Genomic DNA, 27,093 nt, shown 5'->3' with positions numbered 1-27,093 from the left:
ATGAAGCAGCCAGGCTGAGATATCTGAAAGACATGCCGAGATACGATCGTGAACATCTGGAGAAAGTTCCGGAGATGAGAGATATAATTGTGTATCATCGGCATACAGGTGATATTGGAGGCCGTGAGATTGAATAAGCTTACCCAAGGGCAGCATGTATAGAGAGAACAACGGGCCAAGCACCGAGCCTTGCGGAACCCCAACTGAAAGGGGAAAAGAGGAGGACGAGCTGCCGTTAGCCAACACGCTGAAAGAGCGACCCTCTAGATAGGAGGCGAACCAGTTATAGACAGAGTCACAGAGTCCAAGGTCATGGAGGGAATCTAAGAGAAGATCGTGATCAACCGTGTCAAAGGCTGCGGTTAGATCAAGGAGAATAAGAACGGAATAATGGCCTTTAGACTTGGCAGTAAGAAGATCATTGGTGATCTTGGTAAGGGCTGTTTCAGTGGAATGCAAAGGACGGAAGCCAGATTGAAAGGGATCCAGAGCAGAGTTATTAGAGAGAAAGTCAAGACAACGAGAGTAGACCAGACGTTCCAGGATCTTTGAGACAAAGGGCAAGAGAGAGACAGGTCGGTAGTTAGACAGGGATAGTCGATCAAGAGTGGGTTTTTTGAGAATGGGAGAGACTGTAGCATGTTTAAAAGCAGAAGGAAATGAACCAGAGGACAGAGAAGAATTAATGATGTGAAGCAAGGATGGGAGGATAGCGGGGATAAGATTAATAAAGACGCGAGAGGGAATCGGATCACGGGAACAAGTGGAAGGCTTCGACGAGCGCAGTATTTTAGACAGTTCATCAGCTGAGACCGAAGGGAACGCCGAGAGAGTTGCAGGAGGAACTGACAGGTGAGGGACAGGAGCTGGAAGCGGAGCAGAGCTGGCCAGATCGGAGCGTATAGTTTGGATTTTAGCATTGAAGAAAGAGGCAAAGTCATTGGCAGACAGAGAGGCGGGGAGAGATGGTGGATTAGGCTTCAGAAGAGAATTGAAGGACGCGAAGAGCCGCTGAGGGTGCTTAGCATTTGACTGGATCAACGTTGAGTAGTGCTGCTGTTTGGCCAGTGAAATGGCAGAAGAGAAAGAGGAGAGAACAAATTTGTAGTGGACAAAGTCCGCCCAGTCCTTGGTCTTACGCCACAGGCGTTCGGCTGCCCGGGAACAAGAGCGAAGGTAGCGGAGGAAAGAGGTGAGCCACGGTTGGGGTTGAGAGGGGCGAACTATCCGAGTTGTAGATGGAGCAAGATTATCAAGAGTTGAAGATAAGGAGGAGTTAAAGGAGGAGACGGCTGAGTCCAAGGAGATGGCTGTGTAGACAGAAGGAAGAGAGGAGGCTAAAGACTGAGAAAAAGCCTCATAGTTGATAGAATGCAGGTCACGACAAATTCTAGCCACTACACCACACTGGCTCTTCACGTATGGCTGATGTGCACACAGATTACTTGAGACTTACTGTATGGTTGTGTAAGTTATGGCTTCTCTGTTATGTGCTGGTGTGCTGAGAAATTTATAAAACTGGCTCTACGGTAAGGAGGTTAACATAGCTTAGCTTTTTCTCCCTTTGTTCTGGACCTCTTGGTTAAAGGATCTCTGTGCCCTGGGCTGTCCTGCAGTGATGAAAGAAAGGGGTGGATGACAAAAGGGCAACATCTCATTTTTTCCTAAGCATGTAGGGTAATTAGGAGAGGAGCCACACTTTTCTCCCTGACTCTTTCTGAATCTGACTGCTTCTGCAGGTACAAGAAAGCCGAGGAGCGTGATCCCCTCATCGCTGCAATGCAGATATTCTTGCCTCGGATTCAGCAGCAGATGATCCATCTACTTCCTGACAACTCACATTACTCAGTTCTCCTTCAGAAGCAGATCTTAAAAATTTTCTATGCACTTGTTCAGGTATGAGCAATTGTAGTATGAGGAATTCCAGAAAGGAGGGTAAGCACCTAGACCTCTATCCTACGCATGCATACTCCAGAAGTTTCATTGATTTTAAGGTTCACTACTTTCCCTGTGTGTACTTAGGATTACTTAACAGCATCAGAGTAAAGAAAATTGCTAAAATGAGGCTTAATGCCTTATTATGTAAATACTTCTAGAATGGGCATTTTTATGCCTTTGCTATTTATAATGACATTATCTTCATTTCTCCATCAGAAGGAAGGGGTGATCTCTTGGGTGTTGTTGAGGAGCAGGGCCCAAATAATCTACCTTCAATTTTTTCCTTAATGTGAAGCACAACTGAATTTTTATTCTGAGCTTGGGTCAATCCCTTTTCAGCCCTGCTTTATATGTACCTGGAGACTTAAGAACTTGATTCATAGCAAGGGGTAAGGCACACAAATAGAGAACGCATTGGGGTCCTTTGGGCTCTCCCGCTGTGATTTTCTGTGTGATGCTGGGCAGAACAGCATATCATGCACAGCTTTTTTGGCCTAGGCAGCTGTGATGGGCTTCCTGGAGACTCTTACACATTGTTTCCATCCTTGGGATGAATTGACAGGATGTCCACAAGGTTTCTAGACCATGGTATGGAAAGTAATATGATGTGGTGGGCAATTTCAGGTCTCATTTGTGTAGCTTCTACTTAAATGGAAACTTGGGATGCTTTGTTTTATAAGCACAAATTTACTGTATTATCTAATCTTGCCAAAATGATACAAAAGCTTTGCTGTGTCATAACTTAAAGCAAAAGGCTTTTCCGAGTTTCACAATAACAACTTTCTCTTCTACCCCGCCCTGCTACTTCTGTATTGCCCTGTGTAACTAATTCAAAGAAACAAATCCCTAAAATTTCAACACAGAGAAAGCACTTTCCTATTCATAGTGTAATCATAGAATCATAGAATAGCAGAGTTGGAAGGGTCCTACAAGGCCATCTAGTCCAACCCCCTGCTCAATGCAGGAATCCACCCTAAAGCATCCCCGACAGATGGTTGTCCAGCTGCCTCTTGAAGGCCTCTAGTGTGGGAGAGCCCACAACCTCCCTAGGGAACTCCCTAGGTAACTATTTTCTTCAATAAAAACAGGGAATAATTTCTGGCAGGGATTGTAAATAATACATCGTGGAAACAGAGCAATACCCTAAATGACATCCTCTTTTTCTTTCTTTTCTTTCTTTAATTCCAGTATGCGCTGCCACTTCAGCTGGTGAATAATCAAACCATGACTCAGTGGATGGAGATTTTCCGGACAGTCATAGACAGAAGTGTCCCACCAGTAAGGTTTATGCAAGCTTAAGAATTTGTTATAAAAAAGCCCATTGTCAGCATGATAGGTTTTTTTTTTTTACTATTTGTTATAACATGTGTTAGAACAGGGTATGAATTATTATTATCATCATCATCATCATCATCATGCTTTGTTAATGTTGCATGTTCATTTGTAGACACACTGGCTGAAAACTTTTCCCTTTAATTAGGAGACTCTGCAGATTGATGAAGATGATAGGCCAGAGCTGGTATGGTGGAAATGCAAGAAGTGGGCTTTACGAATTGTTGCTCGCCTATTCGAAAGGTAATATGCTGACAATAAAAAGCAGAACTCCTAAATTCTATTTTTATCACTTCTAAATTTACATATTAATAACTTTTCCGTATCTTTAATTTTAAAAAAAAGGTTATCTTTCCCCTCTTATTTCTTTTCCTTGCTCATAAAATGAGGACAGAGTGACAAGAGAGGACAAGAGAAAGTGGAAGATAGTGTGGGGAGAGAATAGAAAAAGTTAGGGAATCAGCAGACTCCAGCTATGTTTGGATGGTAGCATTACACCTGCACTCCTCTCCTCTGAGCAACCACAGGGAAGAGTTCAGAAGAGTATGCTTCTGTTTTAGATTAACCACAGTTTGTTGTGAAATCCAAAACTGGACAAACTGGGGAATTGTAACTATAGATTGTTAAAACAAGCCAACTTCATAAATTATGGCAAGGATTGGAGGATTCCCATCAATGGCCCTACCCCATCCTCCTTGACTTCCATACTGGTTATGGAGAAAGAGGCTTTTATTGCTTCCCAGCCAGATTAGAGAAGCAGCAAATTGCAGGCACTGGGGGCTGGATCTGGATCAGGACCTTGGTAAGGCAATAGGAAGGCTTTAACCTTTTGCATTGCAAAAAAAAGTTGCCGTTCATTTCAATGCAAACTGTAGGTTCAGGAGCCTGATCTGGACCACAGCAGGACGAGCCCCCCCCCCCCCCACCAGGGTCCTGATCAGTGTCTGCCCTTTGCATTGGCGGGCAGTGGGGGGGGAACACTATTGGGGTGAATGGGAAGGTTTTCCCCAGTGCAATTGTATTTGGGAGTAAGTGAGAGAGAGGGTGGATGGGGGTAGTTGTGAGTGAGTGAATGTATCTTGGGTGATCATGCCCACTTTTGACTCTGACCATACTTACTACTGGCAAGCAACCTCTGACATGTTTGCCCCAAGGGAATTCAATCCCTGAGGGAGGGAAACTTTCCCATCCCTGAATTATGGTTTGAAGTTGGCTTGTTTCAGCACATCATAGTTAAGATTAAATACAGTTTGTTCAGCACCGGACATCATGACAAGCTGCAGCTGTGTGGGAAGGGGGTGTGGGAGCCTAAGGCTTGCTGTGGCTCATTTTCTTAACACTAAACCAAGTGTAGTTTTTAGCATTATGTCCAAACAAGGCCCAGATGTTCTTTGTGATACTTCTGTTCATGTATTCTGAGGGCATTTGACAATTTTTTCTGAAGCTCTTCATTGCATATCTTTTTAATGTGTTGTTTTCTCAACCTGCAACTAGAGTGGCTCTTTTGGCTGCCACTAGGGCAGGCATGAGAACTTGTCTCCCATGAGCCATGTATGGTGGCCCAGCAGGGACAATCACCCCCTATTTTGCTGATTGCCTGGGAATCGGCGGGTCTGGCAAGCCACTGTACTTGGTTAGTAAACTGTATTTGACTTGGTGGGCGAGTCACAACCTGTGCGGGCCTGTTCTGGTTGGTTGATATTGTTCCATCTCTGATGTACCATTCTTTTAGCTAGAAGAGCAGCCTTCTGCACCCAACATTAGGCAAGTTATTATGTCTGTGCATAGCTAGCTGGGGGAGGGGGGAGTTGCAGTAAGTGTGTTTATTGTGTCCGATATCCATGATGAACAAATGATGCTCAAAGGAGCAACCCTACATCATTCCAGCTCATAGAATCATAGAATAGCAGAGTTGGAAGGGGCCTATAAGGCCATCGAGTCCAACCCCCTGCTCAATGCAGGAATCCACCTTAAAGCCTACCTGACAGATGGTTGTCATGGTTTCCTTAGATTTTTCCTTGTCAGCGGGTGGCATTGCCTGAAACAGCTTCTCTCACAACCATGAATAATAATAATAATATAGAAAGAGAGAGCTTTAGAGTATACAAAGCACTTCTCATACATTGTTGTAATCCTTACAACAACCAAGTAAGGTTGGTTGGTTGTATCACCCACCTACAGAGGATGGTAGCTTGCCTCAGGCCACCTAGTGAGCACATGAGGGAGGTGACATTAGTGCTGAGACTTTCTGATACAAACTCGGACTCTTAAGCCATGACACTATTCCGGCTCTCATCAGCAGCTAATGGATGGTTGCAATATCCCAGCATTTGATTCTGAACTTCTTACCAGTAGATGCTCTCTTGCACATTTAACAGCTGCATAATGGGGATCTAGGAATTTCTTCTCTTCTGGGTATCTTGCAGCCCATGTTCTTAGCACATGTATTAATGTTCCAACATTATCTCATCAGCCAGCTTTCTTCCAAAGAACAGGGTAAGTTTGATTGGGCTCAGCATCCCTTTTCTCATAAATTGAATACCATTACTTTGAGTGAATATTAGAAAGGTGTATGAGGACATTGAATAATACATACAAAAAGATTCAGTTGCATGTATCTCCCTTTAGTATGAAGTCTACTTTGGTAGCTTTCGTACACACTAGCCTTATGTTTACCTACTTGTGCTTTGGATTTTTTCTTAAAGGTATGGTAGCCCTGGGAATGTTACAAAAGAATATTTTGAATTTTCTGAGTTCTTCTTGAAAACCTATGCTGTGGGAATCCAACAGGTAAAGATTTGCCATTTGTTTTATAGAGTAGCATGATGGCTCTGCAGCAGCCTGATGCCCGCCAGACGTTTTGAACTTCCAACTTCCATCAGCCCCAGCCAGCATGGCCAGTGGTCAGGAAAGCTGGGAGTTGTAGTCCAGCAACGTCTGGACGGAACCAGGTTGGGGAAGGCTGTTCTGCTGCAGTCATTTTAACCTGTCCTTTGTGTAGCATCCCAGCATAAGGGATTTGTTCCCTTTCTTAGGGGCGGTGGGTCTCTATAACAGAAGGGAAAGAATAGCAGGTGCAGCCCAGGAGCCTGGGCGAATGGTGTGAGAGATGACCGGCCACCTTCTATGAAACTCTTTACGAGGATACCTTTTGGGGAATTGAAGGTGGTCTGTGCTGTCCTGGCATAAGCCTTTTACACATTTAATATTTAGATCCTTATTGCCAGGACTATCACTTTGAGAACAGGATAGAAGAGTGGGTCAGTGTGCACTCCGAAACTCTACAAGTGGATGGCCAGAATGTTCTATTGCCATAGCCACCACTTACGCCTCTCTCACCTCTGAGTTGACAACCTGATGCTCCTCAGGGGATTGGATTTGGCCCAGGCCTTCCAGTTACTGGTCCTGAATTTAACTAATTGGATGTATTATAGTAAAAATTGCCTATAAGTACCAAGGTATTAGTCCGGGACTGTATGTTCAGGGAAACTGGTGATGTAAAACCTTTTGTTTCCTTATCAGTAGCAGCATAGTATTGATCCAACTGCTTCTCATTCTTAGAGGGCTTGAATATTTCACCTTACTTTATCAGTGAGATAATAGCAACACCAAAATCTCTCTTTTTTATCACATCAGCTTGTTAGCTAATAATAATAATAATGTGATCAACTTCGCTTTCTTCTGAAAGTGATAGTGCAAATTTGTCTTAATACCTTGGCATGCCTGATTTACCAACTTAATGTTGAATTCTGATCCTAGCAGAGCTTTTAGTAGCTAATTCTCTGCTTCAAGGTGCTCTAGGCACGTCACAATGTGCTCATTAAAAGCAGGGTTTTTCAAACACAATCTGACATGTGTTCTTTTCCCTTTAGGTACTCCTAAAAATCTTGGACCAATACAGGCATAATGACTATGTTGCTCCACGGGTCCTTCAGCAAACATTAAACTACCTGAACCAAGGGGTTCATCACTGTATAACCTGGAAGCAGATGAAACCACATATGCAGGTAAGGGTAGAAAATAATAATTTGTTGCCGTATGCAAATACTGAGGATTTCAAGTGTGTGAGTGATGAACTGAGTTGGTTCACACAATATGACAGCCCACCATGGCTTAATTTACCTGTGGTGGCTGTTGCATTTTTCCAGGTTCCTACAGGTGCTAGTTTTGCATGGTGCCCGGTTTGCTGTGGTATGGCCTGGCATGCAAACGCCTGTCTCCTAGGTTTGTACAACCTGGCATGCTGGGCACTTAGCACAACACAACAGCCCTTGCAGGTAAATTAAGCTGTGGTGGGCTGTCATGAGATGAGAACAGCCCCAGTGTGTGAGGGAGATGGGGGTGGGGAAAATTATGTCCTACTATAAGCATTGTCCAATCTACATCCACTCTAAAACAGTCATCTCCCATCTTTAGCAGGGTCCTCTTTTAACCCAGTTCAAGCCAACATTCCTTCTGGCTGGGGCATGCTGGGACTTGCAATCTAACACTTTTGGAGGGCACCAGGTTGGAGAAGATTGCTTTGTAGGATAAAAATCCCCCTCCCCCCCCAATTTTTTTTGAGAAAGGAACTTTGTTTTACTCTTCTGGGGGAAAACTACAAACAGGATTTATTACCCAAAAATATTTTTATTGTCAATTATTGGGGTTTTATGATTCTTGAAGAGTAATTCTCATTTGGCGCCACGTGTATGCTTGCCTCTCCAACTCAGTTCGCATAGCATGCTGCAATTCCTGGGATGTTTAACCCAGAAATTGCCAGGGACGAGTGAGCTGCCTCTGACTTGGCGTTTCCTTGTTTTTATGTTGTGCAGACCCAGAAACTCTGGGTTATTTATGGGTTAAACAACACAGAGTTAACCCAACACCAAACCATGGGTGATTGTTGAGTTAACTCTGGGTTGTTTGAACCCTAAACAACACCGAGTTCCAGATTCAGACATCATGATAACCCGGGAAGGGCATGATCCTGAGTTGTTTCTAAAAGCAGGCAGGAACCAGCTCACTTGCATATGCGTTGTTTGATTATCTAAACCGGGTCTCTCTTTCTCTCTTCGTGCATTTTCACCTTGGTGCTGGCCTTTTATCAAAACCTTTTCCAAGGGTGTTTTTCTACATGGATAATTTCTGAAGCACACCTTTGGAAGAAAGCATTACATTTAAGGAACCCATGTTGTAAAGTATTTCCTCTTTCATCCTTGGGTTTCCAACTGTAGAATGGGGGAAAATGCTAACTAGAGAGCTATTACATGGGATGCATTATGCAGCCACCAGTAATTATGTTTCCTGAAGCACTTAGCACTTTAAAATTGCTGCAGAAATAACCATGGCAATCGGTTAGTTGTTAGTTGTCCTAGACTGGCTTGCTTCTGCTTGTACCTGTCAGTTTAGGTCAGTCTAGTGAGAGTGGGAAAAATACCTTTTACGTTTCTGATTGGAGTACAGGATCTTCTCATACAGTACTGCTCTGTTTTATCAAGAGCCATATGTTGAACTGTGCCCTGTGTCTAACTCTCTTGCACAGAGAAAGGATTCCTGTAATCCCTTCTTCCCCACCTTGAGTAGCAACAATGGTCTTGGCAGAGTTCATCCAGCACATACCTTCATGGCTCAGTCTGACTCTGAAACAGGAGTGCACAGTTGAGGTGCAGAAGTGGAGAAGTTTAACAGAACCTTGATTGCTGTTCACACTGAGTTGGGAAAGAACAAAACCTTTTGCTTATGTCTCAACTCAGGAGAAAGTGGCTGAGATGCATAATGGGAGAAGGAACTGGGAGATATCCTGGAGGCCATTTTGCATGGGTAAACAATGGGGTGCTCATGGGCACCAGTGCGCCCCCAGACACCTTTCTTCACCCGTCAAGTGCCCTAGCCCTCCCACTTTTTCTTCTTCTTTTAATTAACACATTTTCTTGCTGGCAGCTGGGCACACATCTAAGCAAAGTGAGGGCCTCCAACTGCTGCCATCTTCATGCCCCTGGGCTATTTGATGGGGCTCACATTCTTAGGAAGTGAAGACAGTGGGCTGCTGCAGTCCAATTGCAGCACACCCAGCCTCCAAGGAAAAAAGAAGGTGAAAAAGAAAAAAGGCACTGAAAACCACGGGTTCAAAAATGTTCCAGCCCTCACCTCTGCCTTGTTCACATTTGAGCAGGCTACTTGTGTCTCCCATAACAGTAATTTTGTGGTGGTGCTCACAACGGTTACTTAAATCGCCAAATGTTCCCACAGGCCTGAAGGGCTGCCTATTCCTGCCATAGGGGAAACTCCCACTGGCTACCACATTCGGTAGCTACTGAACAGCACCGTGTATTGACTATTATGATGCTTTGTTGGGGTGAATTATTTGCGATGTTGAATAAACTTCTCTCTGCTCTTTTCATAAGACTTTGTGTGAAGAAGTGATCTTCTCTCTGATGTGTTATAAAGATGAGGATGAAGAGCTCTGGCAAGAGGACCCCTATGAGTACATCCGCATGAAATTTGGTAAATACCTGTGCTTTGGATAGATGCCCTTGCTGCCACTGCTATTACTATTTAGACTTTGTAACAAAGAAAGATATGACAGAAGAAAAAGAAAATTCCAGATTGAACGGAGGATGTTTCTTGGGTTTTCTGTCTAATCCACTCCAGAAGCAGCTACTTCCTAAAAAAAAAAAAAAACACCCCATGAACTATGAGGGTAGAGAAGGATAAAAATTTAAAAATGAGGAAAAAAAACTAAAAGGGGAGAGAACAAAAAGAGAGAGTAGGGGATTTGCTGTAAGCTGTTTATTCCCAATAGTAGCTTCCACATCGCACCCTATTTTTAGCAACCATGCTCTCTCGAATGAGATTCAAACCTGGTTCTTACCTCTCCTTTACTGGCATGGTTGCTACTTGTGCACAGCACATGTGAGAGGTGGATATGTCGCCATTACTTTTATATGCCAGTGGCACAGCATTGCCTTGACAAGTAACCCTCAAGAGAGCCTCCAACGTGGTCTCTCTCGTACATGCATTACCAAAGCTTCATGAGACATTTTCTGCACAGCAACGGCACACCGATAAGGCAAAAGCCTTATTTTCCAGGCTCTTTTGGAAGTTCTTGAGCTGTCGGTCAGAAAGTTACTTGCTGTGTCGGTTGTCCTTCCTTGGTTAGTTTTGAAATGATTTGTCAAAATGTTCTCATTAAAGATCTTTTAGTAACAGACACTCCTTTCTTTTCCTTTTCTGGGACCCTTTTAAGATGTGTTCGAGGATTATGCATCCCCTACTATAGCAGCTCAGATGCTTCTGTATACAGCAGCAAAAAAGCGAAAAGAGGTACTTCTTATAATTCTGTCAAAACAAGGTTTGCGTAGTTTTGCTTCTCCTGTTCCTTAAAGGCTATTTCAGCGCTTGTATTTGTCTCCCTCTGCTTTTTAAAAAAGTATTATTCATTACATTTCTTTCCCATGCCCTTCACCCCAGGAGTGGAGCTCATGATCTGTTCCCTCCCCACCTTGCAATCAGCCCTGTGAACAAGTTTAGGCTAAGGGCTAACAACTGCCCCAAGGGAATCCAGCAAGTTTTGTGGCTGAGCAGGGATTAGAACTCAGGTCTACATGGTCTAAAATCCTAGCCACTACAGATTGCTACTCAGTTGTCTCATAGTTTAGTATAGTTTTTCTATGCTGCTTAATTAATTTTTTAAAAAACATATTATTGTTATTGATAATCATAGTAAGAACTTTTCGTTAACTACGCTAACACTGAGCACCATGTAGTATTTCAAGATTGCTTCAACAAAAACAGTTATAATTATTTATGTATTGCATTTTTATACTGCCCAATAGCCAAAGCTCTCTGGGCGGTTTACATAATAATTCCCTCTTTCTACGCCCCTTTGAATCATCTGCTGAGATGGGTAAAGACTCCTCTTATATTCAGATGCCCAAGTTTGTTTCTTGGATTTCCTGGTTTTTCCCCACTTTTTTTTAAATTGGGCAAAGGCTTTCCAAGACTTTTGTCGTTTGCTTGATCACTGATCTTTCCTCCTCTCTGGAGAAGAATCTGGTTTGAGAGTTAAAGGTTGAAAGCTAAGATGTATGTTATATGAAATGTATTCCTTAAAACAAAGCAGTCAACTGTATTCTAGTCTTAATAGTAATTATGTCAATGTTTGTGACTTCTCATGTTTTTAATTTTCTGGTGTGTGTGTGTGTGTGTGTGTGTGTGTGTGTGTGTGTGATCTGTTTAGGTGTTACCAAAAATGATGGCATTTTGCTACCAGATCCTGACTGAACCCAACATTGACCCTAGGAAGAAAGATGGGGCATTACATGTGATAGGATCTCTAGCAGATATTTTGCTGAAGGTAAAGGAATGAACATAAGAAGTATGTAGCCTTGCTACCAAAGCTATAGTTTTGCATATTAGCTGTGTTTCAGGATACATGAAAACCTAATCCAAGAACCAGAATGCATGTGTTGATCTTTGAAGAAAGTTCTGTGTACAGCAGGAGTTGGTTCAGTCGCTCCGGAATTCTAATTTGAAACCTATGTCTCCTGGTTCTTCTATTCCACTTTCATGTATATCTCTGATGACAGATCTGTGCACCGCAGGAGCTGGTTAACTAGCCCTGAAGTCTCCTTAAAAATTTGGTATCCTTGTTCTTTTATTCCATTTTTGTGCTGTCTTCATAAACAGGTGTGTTTCACAAGAGCTCTCCAAATGTTTTCTCCTCAAAATGTAACATGGCTTTCTGTTGAAATAATTCCTTGACGTTGTCAGGACCAAAGACTGCAGCAGGTCTTGATCATGAGGGATGTTGGGCTGGCATGCGATTCAGCCTGTGCATCACCATTCAGGTCTCACTAAAGGAAAGAACTTTAAGGAAGCCTCGTAGCGATAGAAAGGCTAGGGCAGGGTGTAATTAAAGCTTCCAGGTTGAGCAACGCATTCTGCCCCTTGCTCCAAGCCGACTAAGTCTCTGCCTTAACCCAGCTCCTGCTGAAGGCCTCTGGGTTTTATTCAGTGGTGTGGTTCTCCCAGCAGAAAGGAGCCTCTGGTGGAACAGACTTTCCCTCCCCCAGTGACCCTCTAGATCTGCTCCAGAGGGTTGGGGGACTCTCCAGAGCAGGTTTCGGGTACCGATGGGGGGGCTGCAGGAGGGAGGAAAAGATTGAGTTCAACCCTTTTAAGCTTGACACTTAAGGCTACTTCAAATGTTACATTTTTAACCTGTAGCTTGCATTGTACAGACTAGCCCATACCTTACAGTACTCCCAAACACAGGCTTTAAACCACACTTTTGGCACAGTCATATGTCCTGTGGCAGGTTCTGATATAGGTAACTGAAGTCTTCGGGTCATGTTGCAGTTGTAAATTCCAGTAGAACTCCGAATGAATTTCCTTAGCAAATTTCCACTTCTGGGTGCATGTGCCTTACAGGTACACATTCCAAGGTGTGTGTACCTATTCAGTCTCTCCAACCAGCTCCTCTTGCAGGTGTCACTTGCTTTGGGATCATAGCAGCAGCCACACCCCACTGTAATGTGTCACTTTGTGCCTGAGTGGTGAAATATATTAGGTCCATTTGTTGATAGGCTGGTTTCTATTCAAGATTTGTGCATGTCTGTGTCTTATTGGGCATGTATTATAACAGAATGTTTTCTTTAAAATGGAATTAAAAGTTAGAGGCCAGTTTTGGTTTGTGTTTATGCAATTATTCCAGAGGAGTTAAATCTTAAGAAATATTTTAGTGTTACTTTATATTACAATGGAAGCTTAACTTATTTGGGGGGGGGGATTGTTCTTCATTCCCGCCAGAAGAGCGTATTCAAGGATCAAATGGAGCTGATGCTACAGAATCACGTCTTTCCATTGTTTATGTCGAACCTGGGGTACTTGAGAGCAAGAGTAAGTGACCAGAACAAGTACGTCATTTGGTGGTGACTTGTTCTTCTGAACATCAGTCAGAGAGCATGCCCTCTCTTACCATTTGTAGGAGGGGTTGATTTAAACCTGGTTGTTTGCAGAAGGCTTGGGTTAATGGGCTGAGATGGCGTCAGGCTGTTGTTTTACACTGACCCATTTTGCAGTTGATCTTAGTTGTTTACTTTGGTGTTTTATGGCTGAAATTCAAAGGGACACACTGGGCCTTTCAATCCCCACTTGCAGTCCCCCATGCTTCCTCTCAAAGTCTCTCCTGAAGGTCAAATGACCACTGAGGAACATAGGGTTTCGGGCAGAATTCTTTCCTTGCCCTACTTGGAGAAACTGGGGATCGAACCTGGGACCTTCTGCATACAAAGCATGTGCTCTATCACACTGAGCTATTGGATCTTGGCTATGGTGTGTGTGTGTGTGTGTGTGTTTGTGTTATGGGTTTTAATTGGGTGGGTGTGTATGTAATTCTGCTGTGTAAGCAACCTCAGTGGCCATAAGGCAAGGTATGCATTAAATTAATCGAGAACTGCTAGCACACTGTTCATTCTATAAATAATAACCAAACTTTGATAGGGCCTGATTTGTTTTCTTCTTCTGCTACAGTCCTGTTGGACTCTTCATTCATTCAGTACTTTGAGATTCCACAATGAACTTAATCTAAGGAATGCTGTTGAGCTGACAAAGAAGAGTCTAATTGATGACAAGGAAATGCCTGTCAAAGTAGAAGCTGCCATAGCCCTTCAATCCTTAATAAGCCATCAGGAACAAGGTTTGATTTTCATGTCACTTCGCTTCACAGTTTTAAAATATGCTTGAAAACCTATCTTAAATTAAGGCCTCCAGCCTTGCTTTTCCTTTTGTTTCTTCCTCTCTCTGACTATATCATTTAGAGTATATAAGCCTGCAGACAGGAATTGCCCCTTTGAATATAGTACAGCACTTAGTTTTTATGTGTTTTAGAATTAAAAAAACTTGTTATGTTTATATTAGAGTAGGTTAGAATGGGCGTAGTACGTAATTTGGTATATGTGTTGAAATCTCTCTTTTAATGATGCTAATTATGATTGTAGTATAGACACTAGAGCATAAAATGCACACACAGCACTGTATCCAATACAGCCGCTGCGCTAGTGGGAACAACAACGGTCGTGTCACATTTGCTCAGCTGGAAAGGCTTTGGCCTGCAGCAGGATGGGTGAGTGTATGTGGATGTTGTCTGCTATGGATTATCCACAATGGGAAAGTAGTGCATATTGGCACAACTCAAGAAACTACGTGAAACTGCTGCTTCCAGAATGGGATAAGTCAACTGAGGTTGCGAAAGGGGGTTCTTCTGACTTTTCCCATTATGGAAGCAGTAGTTTCTTGGGTTCCACTAGCCTGCGTTACTTTCCTGTTCCACTAGCAATCATTCCCGCTATCATGAAAAGACTGATCTCATACTCCTGGGTCTCTTTTTAAAAAACCCATGTATTTCTACATGTGTGCACCCTTCCAAATGAACGTACCATATGAACGTACCATATGTCTATTTCGTAGTCCCCAAATACACAACACAACGTGGCCATAAAAGTAGGCTGAGCGTTAGTTGTTACTGACCTTGGTTATTTTGACCACATGCATTCATCCTTGACCGTCATTTTCAGTAGTTTAACCCTTATTTAAGTGGCCATGTATGTTGAGTGCTAGCCATGCAAATAGGTCTGAGATGAAGGTAGGGATTGGTGCAATGACTGCAAATATCAGTAATGCTCTGGTGGCTTGCTAAAGCAAGGCTGTTGCAGATTCTATGGACAAGGGATTTGGAAGATGGGTGTTTCTCCCTGGTGAAAGATTGCAGTTCCTCAAAGAGTCTTTTAGTTTCCGTCATTTCAGCTTTTAAACATACCTTTCCTGTCCACACCAGTAAAGTGGTTCAGGAAGAGGAAGCAGGCAGGCATGTAGACATATGGGACATCATTACAGAAGATAAAAGCATTTTAACCAAGAAGCGTAATGGTCAAGAGATTCCTGCATCTTCATTCAGACAAGCAGATGTTGTCAGAACTGACTCCTTTGATCTTTTTGGACATTTTTTTTTTTTTTGCTGTATGTTGTTTCTGTGTGTGCCTCTCTAGCAAAGGAGTACGTTAAGCCCTACATCAGGCCTGTTATGCAGGAGCTGCTGCGTGTTGTTCGGGAAACAGAGAATGACGATCTCACCAACGTAATCCAGAAGCTGATCTGTGAATACAGCCAGGAAGTGGCGACAATCGCTGTTGAAATGACGCAGCACCTGGTAAGAGATGGCAGGTCTCTGTTTCAGAGGAAGACCTCTGACGTTTCGGTTCTTGATTATTTTGTTTGAACTATTTATGGTTACTGAGGGCTAGTCTACTTGTTTAGAAAAATAGTGTGATACAGTCTTCCTGGACGTAATTTTCCTCTTAGGACAGAAAGGCTACCATTTACATATATGGAAAAAAGGAAAAGGGATGAGCTAGGACCTCTACCTCCCCTGATGATCCCAGTATCTGTGGTGAAGGGAAGAACTAGCCCATTTTCAAGTATGGTCCAGAGAGCATTTCATGTTCATGTGTGACAAAATTTTGGGAGTTGTCTTTTGTACAGGTAGTCTTTTTTGACCCATTTCAGCATAATGAATGGGGTATTCTTATTTTAAGAGAGGCTAATCGATACAAGTTAAACATCTTCTCTAAACTGCCCATGTCCTTGTGACTATGACTGTTTTATTTTGCTTTTTAAAAATTTAACTGGCCCTCAAAATCTCCCAAAATACTCAAATCTGGATTTCCTCCTTATCTCCGCATCACTTCTTCAGCCATTTACTTGCTTTTCAGTTAGCTTAATCTCATCGATTACAAACCCATCTCGTATATGAATCCCTTGATACAACTGCAACTATGTCTTAAGTACATATAATTGCATTTTCACCCATTCCTCCCTTGTCTCTTCCCCCACCCCCTTTTCCCTGCCTGCTGTTAAACTTTACATTTCTGTAAACCTATAGGAGGAGGGACCAATTGAGATTACAAAATGGCGCGTGTGTTGATGGCATCATCATCATCATCATCAATTCATGAGCTCCAAGCTGCCAAGTTTATGTTAGAGGAGTTTGTAGCTCACATCAAGAGCATGTTGGTTCTCCAATGTTTTGTGTTTTTGATTTCCTTAGGCAGAAATATTTGGCAGAGTTCTTCAAAGTGAAGAATATGAAGAAATGGAAGATAAAACTGTTATGGCTATGGGAATCCTGCACACCATTGACACAATCCTTACTGTAGTGCAAGACCACAAGGAGGTGAGCCTTCTCCCATCACTTTAAAGCCATGCAGGCCTACAGGTGGCACTGTGGGCCTTACGGACCACACAAGCCCTTTGTATGCAGTTTTCAACTAGCAATTTTAAACTGAATACTTTTAGTTATGTAAGCTTGATTATTAATTCTACTGCTGGCTCCTCGATGTTTTCAATGTCTTAAATATTTTTAAATGTTTTTAATGTTTAATATTGTATTTTTGTTACTTTCTTGCTGCTGCTACTGTTCTTTGGTTTTATTATTGCAAACCTCCCCGAGGGCATTTGCCAGTTGGGCAGTATTCAAATCTAATAAATAAATAAAACTTTGTGGAAAGGTTTTTGCTTTAGAGAAACTGCTCATTTAAGCAAAAGCATCTGTTACTTTAGTCTGAAAACTTCAAATAAACAGTCTCTTTCTTTTCTTCCAGATAACCCAGCAGTTGGAGAGCATTTGCTTACAGATCATTGGTCTTGTCCTGCAAAAGCACGTAATAGGTATTTTTTTTTAAAAAAAAAAACCAGTCTCTTATATGGCAGAGAACAAAGTAATTCTTAAACTTGATATAGAATATAGTAAAGGTCCTTGGTCACTTCTCTTCATTGTCACTTCAGATTGATCTTAAATCAATAGAATTGTGAATTCACTTTTTATTTGTCTTTATATTAATGCATAAAACACCACACTGAAAGTATAGATTGCTTCTGTTGATTGTAGTACAGATTGGAGGTCCAACTGCACAATAGCCAATTCAGTTCCGTGTGTAGGCTGGGGAGGGACAATGGAGCAGAGGATGAGATTGTGGTACTTGTACCTGCAAAATTTGGATTCAAATTGCACTTGAACCCCAAACTTGCTGGCTGATGTTAGGCAAGCTACCATCTGTCAGCTTCAGTTTGACATCTGTTAGAGCAGCCTTCCTCAATCTGGGACGCTCCAGATGTGTTGGACTACAACTCCCAGAATGCCCCAGCAGCTGGCTGGGGCATTCTGGGAGATGCAGTCCAACACATCTGGAGCGCCCCAGGTTGAGGAAGGCTGTGTTAGAGGAAGAATAACATAAGAAACCCCAACGAAAATTGTTGAGAGTGTTTTTTTGAAGTAGGGCATGGGTGGCAGACATTTTTGGCCCAAGGGCTAAATTCCAATTTCAGGAGTGCCTCAGGGGCTGCAGTCCCAACAGTGGATAGGCCTAAGGGTACAGTGGATCGGGCCAGATGTAATTTGTACCAGTTTGGACATTTTCCCACCCAGCATACAAGCCACAGCTATATATTTGTTTCGCTATAGGGGATACTTGGGGGAGAATTTGGAGTCTCGGGAAATGTTGATTTGGTCCCAGTATTTATTTTTCTGTGTATCCGCACAGTTTTGTTTAAGCTCTGAATCAGGTCCATGCAATGCTGTTAAGTACATGACCTGACATGTTTGCTGTCAGAATTTCATCACGAGAGTGTATAGCATATTGGCATGTTAAAATTGCTGTTAAGAATAGTATGGATTGCTATAGTTTGGGTGGAATTTGCACACACACACACCCCCGATCTAAGTAGATCTCTACGTGCTTTTTCTTTCTTCAGAATTTTATGAAGAAATCCTCTCTCTGGCATACAGCTTGACATGCCATCTTATTTCACCTCAAATGTGGCAGCTTCTGGGTGTCTTATATGAAGTGTTTCAACAGGATTGCTTTGAGTACTTTGCAGGTAATGAGCTCTGTGGCATGTTCTGAAAGGGGATTGATAGATGTTATAATAACCCAAGAGACCGAAGCAGTAGAGTTGTGCAAGTAACCCGACTGAAGAATAATGTTGGCTAGCAGTAGTTCGGAAAGCTGTGATGGAGTGTATCAACTGTCAATTTGTCACAACTGAGTGAAAACAACCCGGAATCGTTCCTCAATGTTTTAGATTTAGGGTTGGATAGACCCTGGAGAACTGCTGCCTTCGTTGTCAATTGCAGACAGGAAGGAAAGAGCGATCTCCATCAGGGTTGCTGGGACGGGTGGTAGAGAGAACACTCTCCACTCTCATCCTACAGATCAGCAAGGAATGACAAAGGAAAGAGGGACCTATATCAGGATTGCTGGTGTGTGTGTGTGCGCGCACCTGAGCCTGCATCACATCTGGCCTGTGGAGCCAAAAAAGTTCTGCACCCCTGGTTTAAGCTGTCTGGGAGGAATGCTTTGGAATCTTATAGGAACATAGAAAGCTGCCTTATGCTGAGTCAGACCATTGGCCCATCTAGCCCAGTATTGTCGACACTGACTGGCAGCAATGGCTCTTTCTTTAGGGTTTCAAGCAGGATTCTTTTCTTGCCCTTGCTGGAGATGCCAGGGATCGAACCAGGGACCTTCTGCATGCAAAGCAGGTGCTCTGTCACGCTGAGCTACGGCCCCCTCCCCTCTCAAACGAACAGTGGATGATTTAGAAGGAAGCCACAACAACCCTGCAATGTTAAATTTCCTTTTGCTCTCAGCATTAACTATTTTGCTTGTCTCTGTCTAGATATGATGCCTCTCTTGCACAACTATGTCACTGTCGATACCGATACTTTATTGTCAAATCCCAAAAATTTAGAGATAATTTACACTATGTGTAAAAAGGTAAGTGTTGCGGTTGTTCATACCATTTATACTGATTATCCAAAATGAGTGTGAAAATGTGAACTACAATGTATGACTGGATATAATTTAAGGCCACCGCTGATTATATTTAGCCCTTTTTTCAGCATGTAGTTTCACCTCATGTGATCTGTTCATCTGCGTGTGCATGTTGCACACATATGTATAACCATTTCTCCGCATTCTTCAGCCAAATTCCCAACTCCAGTGACTGTGAGCTTGTGCCTGCATGTTACTCTCTGCTGGCAAAATGAGTGCAGCGCTTTTGTGCCGACTTTTCACCAAGCAGAGTTTATTTGGGTGGAGTTCTTTTTTTAAAAAAAAAAGCAGGATATTTATGCATACTTAGGGAGTCCCTCCCATTCATAGGGACCCCTTCCAGCCTTGTTGCTTCTTCCATTTTGGCACCCAGTGCATCTACATGCAAGATGCCCACTTGACAAACAGAAGGAGTGATATATATCCCACAAAAACTTGAGCAAGAATCATTTTCTTTGTCTTTTAAGATCCCATGTGACTCTGTTCTTTTTACTGTTTCGGACTAAGTGGCCTCTCTTGACTGTGTTTTCTGAGTTGCAGTCAAAGAATTTTAGTGAGTAGGAGTTAACTCCATGGAAAAGTATAAAAGTTTGTGACTGTTAGGACACCCAGTATGGAAACGTCTAACATCTCCACTAATCAGACTTACTCCAAAATAAGGGACACTGAGTCAGCCCATGTAATTAGCACTCCTGTTTTTATCTACTTGTTTCTTATTACCCGGTTATTTGGCCCACCATTCAAATAAGAGACCGTACTGAATTAGAAAATGCATTGTCAAATATTACCTGAAATCTGATTCCATTTTCACACTGTTCCAGCCTGGGCGTGTTCATTGTCTCCTTTTTAAATCGCATCAAGAAGTGTTGTCTGTCTTCTCATTAAAACTGTATGCAAAACTGCTGGTCTACATTTGTCCGTGGTTTTGTGGGTAGGTACTAATGGGTGATGCAGGCGAAGATGCGGAGTGCCACGCAGCCAAGCTCTTGGAAGTCATTATTCTGCAGTGCAAAGGGAGGGGCATTGACCAGGTAATGTGTTTCGTGCAGCTTTTTCTTTTCGTATATGATAAGATGCAGTTGGGGTATTGGAGAAAATCATTTCGGAAAATAAGATTTAGGAAGGCTGGGCTTGTTTCTTTTGATGCAACTTGGATGGGAAACTGGCTTAAACTGGGTAAAATGGTTCAAAAGCCCTCCCCCTCTTTCTTTTGTGACTTGGCCCACTTTCCTGAGCCATCAGGGTGGTTTTGTTTCAAACATTTCTACCTCAACTTTTCCTCAGTTGAAGTGATGAACAACAATAGAAAATTAAAACAATATTATAATACAATCAATATTATAATACAAAGACACCAAAGAACACAGAAACAATGACAAAGCTTAGAATGGCAGGGTGAAAATGAAAGCATGCACTAAAAGATTTAACAGATGGGGCCTCCCTTGAAAGGCAGGGACAGAGCTTAGACAGCACCACAGAGAAGTCTGTCTCCCTAGTCCGAACCAAGCACAGTTCTGGGGATGTTGGGACATGAAAGAGGGTCTCCACAGAAAATCTTAGTAAGTCTCTCTGGTTTGGCAATGCCAAGGTAAGTATTCCCACTTGGATACCCTTCAGGGACATGCTAGGCCAGTGGTTCCCAAACTTTTTCAGGTAACCACCCCCTTGGTTCCACAAACTCATGCCCAGTGCCCCCTACCCTACACTATAAAAATCATTATTCAGAATAGTGGTTTTCAATGACCCACTAATGAAGATAATAATAATAAAATTCAAAACAGTAACAATTAATTGAATATTTATTCAAAATCCGAAGCACCCGCCACAGGCTTGCCGAGGGAGGGAGGGAAAAGAGAGTGAACGCCTCGGTTTTGCAGCCGGCGTGGCGGGGCACACCAAGCACTCTTCATTAGCGTTTTGGTGCTTTTGAAACATTTCAATTCACCGTTAAAAGGACTCTTCTTAAACCGTATTAATACATGTGTGGATTCTTCCCCTATATGGCTTTGGACCAAACTACCTTCTCCCATAAAAATGTCCCTGGGTTTTGAGACCTTCTGGAGAGGCGCTTCTCAGAAAAGACCACCTCGAGTGCCCCCCTGCCGCCCCTTTGCCTCTTCGTGCCCCCCTGCCGCCCCCTTGCCTCTTAACGCCCCCCCTATGCAATCCCACCGCCCCTAAGGGGGCGGTACCGCCTGCTTTGGGAACCACTGTGCTAGGCGATGCTGCTTGTGTCTCCTACAGCAGCCTTCTCCTGCCCAGTACCCTCCAGATGTTTTGGACTACAACTCCCAGCATTTCTAACCAGTGACGATACTGGCTGGGGGTGATGGGAATTGAAGTAAAAAAAATTTTTGGGAGGGCACCAGGTTGGGTAAGGCTGGCTACGGAGTCCCTGAATAGGGCAGAACTGCTTCTACCACAGAGTGACTTTTTGAGGGGCTTAGTGAGTGGGGAGGCTCCCCTTTGCTAGTTGCTGAAGGCTCTTCCTTTCCCTAAAGCATTCTTGGCAGCTGCTGAGAGGGGCACACTGGGGCAGTACCCCTTGCAGCTGGTCAGATGGGGTAAGAGGAGGACTTGGATGTTGAGAGGGTAAAGCAAGGCCACGGTGATGGAGTGCAGAAAACGAGGGAACAGCTGGGGAGGTAGATAAGGGGAAAGGCAGGACATGACAATGAAGGGAGAAGGTGGGGCATAGTAGTGGTTCACCCTCTGAAGCACCCCTCATCTTTCAAATTGACAGGCTCTCCGCTGATAAGAATGTTATTTACGTAATGCCTCCACCAGATGGCGCTTGGGGTGCTCTGTTTTAAAAAGTCAGTAAAAATCCCACCCCTGGCAGCCTGGTTTTCTGATTGCCTACATTTTGGGGCTGATGCTTCTACCTCCAAAGCTACATAAACATTTGGTGACATCCCACGAGTGGCGAGGAGAGATTCAGAGATGACATGAAGGCAGTTCCTAGCATATCACACCTGTGTGTACAATATGGAGGACAACGGATTCAATGCTTTTAAAAAATCAAATCAAGTCCTGTACCAAACAGGCAACAAGAAAAGTTGAATCCTGTGATGAGTATATATTATTCAGCAGGTCCTCTGGCTCTTCAGATTTCATCAGGTATTGCTGCTGTACCTCCATCATCATAAGATCTAGAAACATGCCTTTTCAAAGAAAAGAAAAGACAGAACCGAGATGCTTAGGAAGCAGAATTGTGCAGCCGGGATCACATTCTGTAGCTATATAATGGCCACTTTAAGCTCATGTAAGGGGTTGTGTGTTATGATATTGCATGTTCTAAGGACGGAGAATTGTAATTGGCTTCACCACGTTGGGGGATTGTATCCTTTTTAAAGCTTGAAAACTTCTCTGTGCTCATTTCTTTTCTCCCCTGTCTCATCTGCTTCCTCTCCCCACACCTCCCATTTCTATCCCCAGTGCATCCCACTCTTTGTGGAAGCGGTTCTGGAACGCTTAACGCGAGGGGTTAAAACCAGCGAGCTCCGCACCATGTGTCTCCAGGTGGCCATTGCTGCACTTTACTACAGCCCTGAGCTCCTCTTGCACACTTTAGAGAACGTCCGATTTCCTCACAACCCGGAGCCCATCACTGCACAGTTTATAAACCAGTGGATGAATGATACGGATTGCTTTCTTGGGTAGGTGTCTGGCTGTTTTCTTTTTCAAAACGTAGGGGGTTTAGGAGGAAAGCAACTTTTTGGCTTGGCTTTGATTAGCAATGAGAGGGTCTGGGGAAAATATGAAAATGCAGGGAACAATTTTTCTTGCCCTTTTTTCCACAGCTCCATATTATACCATGATTCCACCCCCACCCACCCGCACACAACGAAGAACAAAATCACATTTTAAATCACATACGTACTATTGCCCTTCGGTCAAACGATAGCTATACACTAAACCACCCATCCCCAACCTGGTGCCCTGCAGATGTGTTGGACTATAATTCCTATCATTTCCAGCCAGTATGTTGGCTGGGAATGATGGGTGTTGCAATCCAGCATACCCAGGTTGTGTGTGTGTGTGCTATAATTTCTCAGCATTATGCTGAAGAAGAATCTATATCAGCCGTGTAAATAAGTATCTAGACTTGCAAACATTTTTACTAGCCTGCTTCCCAACACGTTACGTTTGCCTTTTTTTTTAATCAACGTTTGTACCACATGTTTCAGCCCAGATTGGTTCCCAAAGCAGCTTGCAATTAACATCCATACAAAGGCAGCACCAGGAAAGGCCTTTCCTCTTGTTCCTGTTGAACACAATAATGGGACATGCAAGAGAGTCTCTCCAGAGGAGAGGATCTTAACAGCTGGGCAGGCTCATATAGGTGCAAGTGGACCTTCAAGTATCCCCGTCCTTCGTCATTTAGGGCTTAGTCATAACCAGCACTTTAAACTGTGCCTGGAAGCAAACAGGAAGTCAGTGTAACCATTTTAATAAAAGCTGTAATGTGATCCCAATTACCAGCTCTGGATAACAGTCCAGCTGCTGCACATTCTGCACCAGCTGAAGTTTCTGGTCACTTTTCAGAGGCCAGCCCACATAGAGAGCATTGCAGCAGAATCCATTGGTGTGGTTCCCCATAGTCAGATTTGACACTGCTGTTAGTGATAAGAGTCCAGCTTCCAGACTCTCTTCCTCTTCTTCCCCAAGAGAGGGGACAGAAGGCGCTGCAGAAGGCCTTACAATTCTTTTGTTCCTTTTATCTGTTGAAGTACAGTTAGGTCCTTGCAGAAGGAAAAGCAACAGTTCTTCCAAGTTACAAAACCTCTTTCTTGCTGGTAATCTAGTGCTAAATCTCTGTTCACCAGCCTGTCCTATATGTGTTGCATATGAAGAATAGGGCATTCCTTGTTTTGCTTCAGGGATTCATTTGAATTTGGGGGACAAAATGATTTTTAAGTACTGCCAGCAGCTTTGAATAGGCTTTATTTTAGCGGTGGGTGACAGGGGTGTGGGGAGAATGAAAAGAGGAAAGTAAAACCCGACCACTGCAGTTGAAAGACCCTTCCCCACTGAAACCACGTCCAAGGGCTGAATTTTGACCCCCTAAAATGGCCACCTCCAATTCGCCACTTGTGCATGGGGTGGCATTTTGGTCCACTCCTAAGAGCAACCTGCCCCAACCTGTTGCCTTCTAGATGTTTGGACTACATCTCCCAGGATTCCTGGGAGGGGCCGTAGCTCAATGTGATAGCGCACTTGCTTTGCATGCAGAAGGCCACAGGTTTGATCCCCAACTTCTCCACGTTGGGCAAGGAAAGAATCCTGCCTGAAACGCCAGGGAGCAGCTGCCAGCCAGTGTTGGCAATACTGGGCTGACTCGGTATAAGGCGCTTGCTATTTTCCTAACATTGGCCATACTGGCTTGGGCTGATGGGAGTTGAAGTCCAAAACACCTGGAGGGCACCAGGTTAGGGAAGGCTGTCTAAGAACATAGTTTCTAAAAGTTTAAAAGTTTTTTGTGCCGTGCACAGCTTCCAATTCATGTAGCATCTGCCTGCCAGCACTGTCTCAGTGTGTTCATAGGACTGGCTAGCAGATACTATATGCTCTACTAGTTCCATGTGCAATAAAGAGGTTTCAGATGTTTTACTCCCCATGTGCAGCATCCGTGTGAATAAGGGATTTACTGCAACCTGCGTGTAATGACATCTATGGCCTGATTTAAATATCTTAAGGAATTTCAGGACATCCTTGAATATATAGCGTTTCTAAAATTGTGTTAGATCTGAAGTTGTTTTCTCTAGAAAATGTCTGTAGAGAGCAACAGCCTAGTCCTCCAAGGCTGCGATCTAAGAAGCATGTAATGAGGACCAGAAGCCATTAATTACTGTGGTTGTCCTGACATCTTGTAGAATTTGCTTTTGACTTGGAGTTGGTGTTACGTACTGCAAAGCATTATAGCATCTCATAAATGCAGTTTTAACGTGACATTTACTGCTTTGACGAGTATGTTGTAAAATGACTTTATTGCGTTCTGTGGTTAGAGGAAATATCCAGTTTTCTAAGGTGTATCAACTTCAGAATTTAAGCCATTTAAGAATGAACCTGTTTTTGTCTCTTGTGCCAATTAAAAAAATAGAGCAAAGCATTCCATTTTCTTTCCTTCTCAGCCTTTCCCCCTTTGCATCATAATGTGTACAATTACCAACTCATCTGAGGATAAGTGGACAACATACTTGGGAATAAGCATTCAATTTTTGCCATTGTATCATAAGGACTAGAGCCTTTAAACAAAAATGCATGTCAGGATTCTCAGAATTTTTCTTCAAATGTATTTTGGGCATGTATAAGATAACTTAAAGACTGCATTTGGCCTGTGAGCTGAAAACCGTGATTCAGCTAGCAAAAGCTTGCAGTATCAAATTCAGACCAGTTTGCGCCTTCTGCGTTCCACAGCACTGCTTTCTTATGTGTCTTCTGCTGTTAGAATGACTCCTAAGGTTTCTCATCTAGGACCATATAGTCATTAATAATGGCATTGGACTTGGGCAATCCGTACTTGGGATGGATCATCTTGTTTCATGGTATAAATGAGAGCTACACAGGCGTCGCTTGCCTATCCATTTGGGAGCTGTGTCTGCTTGAAAGATGGATTGTAGCTCTGACCAGAAAGAGGACAGACTGTTCTCCGTTTATGTCATTTGAAAAAACAGTGTGTTCTTTCGTGTCGAGCTAAACTGTGGGTCACTTTTGCTCATCTTGTGCCTCATGTGTCCAGTTCAATTGTTACCTTCGCTGTGCAGTTGTTGAAGGGTGCACATGAACTGGTTGCTTCCTTCCATGAGAATTGTCTTGCAGGGTACCTCTGGTGGCCTAGAAACCCAACTGCGAGGAAGTGCTTTTGTGGTGGTGACCATGTCGGTGAGGTAGCCATAGCTTAGTGATGGCGCACATGTTTTGCATTCAGGAGGCCCCAGGTTCAATCCCCAGAGTGGGCAGTTCTTGGCTAGATGGGCAAAATGTCTGAATGTAACACATGAACAGGGACTTTGTTCACTTCCAAAGCTCATCTGGGAACTAAGAAGTCCTAGCATGCTTCTGCTTTTACATCCCTTCAGTTTCCTGGGTTGTCTCTAATCGGTTGTAGACAAAAGTACAAGGAGAGAGACTGAGGCCAAGCCTTTGCCTCACATTAAGCCCTGAAGCTGTTCACTATTCTGTGTTCTCCCTCTCTCTAAAAAGCCATTTTGAGCTATCCTCATTATTCTCAAATATGTATTTTTGCCCACATTGAATCCTCTTGTGAGTTATTTGAAGGATCTTCTATATTATGTTTTTTTTAAAAAAAGATTTGCAGCATATTTCAATTTTAAACTCAATTGCAGCATTAATTTAAAGTGGAGGCACATACCTTGAATGCTAATGGCCCTTTTCAGGAAAGGCACCATCCCTAGTCTTTGATTTTAAAATGCTTTTCTCTTCTCCCTTGGCCCCCAAATCTCTGCTTATTTCTCCTATTTGTTATTTCTCCTCTGCTAATTTTAATTCTGTATGAGAGTGCTCTTCTTCAATGCAATTCAGATTAATTTTTCTGTCAGATTTATAGTTGGCCCCACAGCATTATAAATCGCCAGAGGGCAGGACACCTATCTCATTAGTAACCACATGTGTTTGTTTAGCAGCGGACTCCCTGCAAATTATGATTCTCTGAAAAACCCAAAACCATAAAAACCCTTGCAAAGTACCTGGCTATGTAACTTAACAGCGTTAGAATATTACATTTCTGCTCCCAGAGCAGGTCCTAAAATATGCATTTACAGCCCTTTCACTTTTGAAGAGAAATGAAAATTTTGGCTCTCTCCCTCCTGTGTGTGAACATTTATGGCTTGAAATAATAGGATATCAAAAGAACTTAACTCTTCCCCCTTGAGAACCACGTGGGCATCTTTTGGAGGGGAAAATGGTGACTCTCCCTCACAGTCAAAAG

The 27,093-nt window shown here is 43.1% G+C and overlaps 1 protein-coding gene across 2 annotated transcripts in view; it reads left to right on the top strand.

The window, feature by feature from the left end:
* Window positions 1–27,093, top strand: part of IPO8 (importin 8) — a 47,146-nt gene that overhangs the window by 9,546 nt on the left and 10,507 nt on the right. The window contains exons 5-21 of one of the 2 annotated variants that reach the window (XM_063134943.1): window positions 1,740–1,896; window positions 3,127–3,216; window positions 3,419–3,513; window positions 5,976–6,060; window positions 7,143–7,277; window positions 9,657–9,756; window positions 10,499–10,575; window positions 11,492–11,608; window positions 13,066–13,152; window positions 13,786–13,951; window positions 15,300–15,460; window positions 16,358–16,483; window positions 16,911–16,977; window positions 18,061–18,186; window positions 18,988–19,085; window positions 20,078–20,173; window positions 22,581–22,801. In XM_063134943.1, the coding sequence (XP_062991013.1) occupies window positions 1,740–1,896; window positions 3,127–3,216; window positions 3,419–3,513; window positions 5,976–6,060; window positions 7,143–7,277; window positions 9,657–9,756; window positions 10,499–10,575; window positions 11,492–11,608; window positions 13,066–13,152; window positions 13,786–13,951; window positions 15,300–15,460; window positions 16,358–16,483; window positions 16,911–16,977; window positions 18,061–18,186; window positions 18,988–19,085; window positions 20,078–20,173; window positions 22,581–22,801 (2,004 nt within the window). Of the gene's footprint in view, window positions 1–1,739; window positions 1,897–3,126; window positions 3,217–3,418; window positions 3,514–5,975; window positions 6,061–7,142; window positions 7,278–9,656; window positions 9,757–10,498; window positions 10,576–11,491; window positions 11,609–13,062; window positions 13,153–13,785; window positions 13,952–15,299; window positions 15,461–16,357; window positions 16,484–16,910; window positions 16,978–18,060; window positions 18,187–18,987; window positions 19,086–20,077; window positions 20,174–22,580; window positions 22,802–27,093 lie in introns of both variants that reach the window. The other variant, XM_063134942.1, reaches the window with a different exon arrangement.

This window comes from Elgaria multicarinata, chromosome 9 (genome assembly GCF_023053635.1).
Source record: "Elgaria multicarinata webbii isolate HBS135686 ecotype San Diego chromosome 9, rElgMul1.1.pri, whole genome shotgun sequence".
NCBI classification, from domain to species: Eukaryota; Metazoa; Chordata; class Lepidosauria; order Squamata; family Anguidae; genus Elgaria; species Elgaria multicarinata.
Note: the sequence above shows the minus strand (reverse complement) of the source record. Positions and strands in the feature narration are given on the sequence as shown.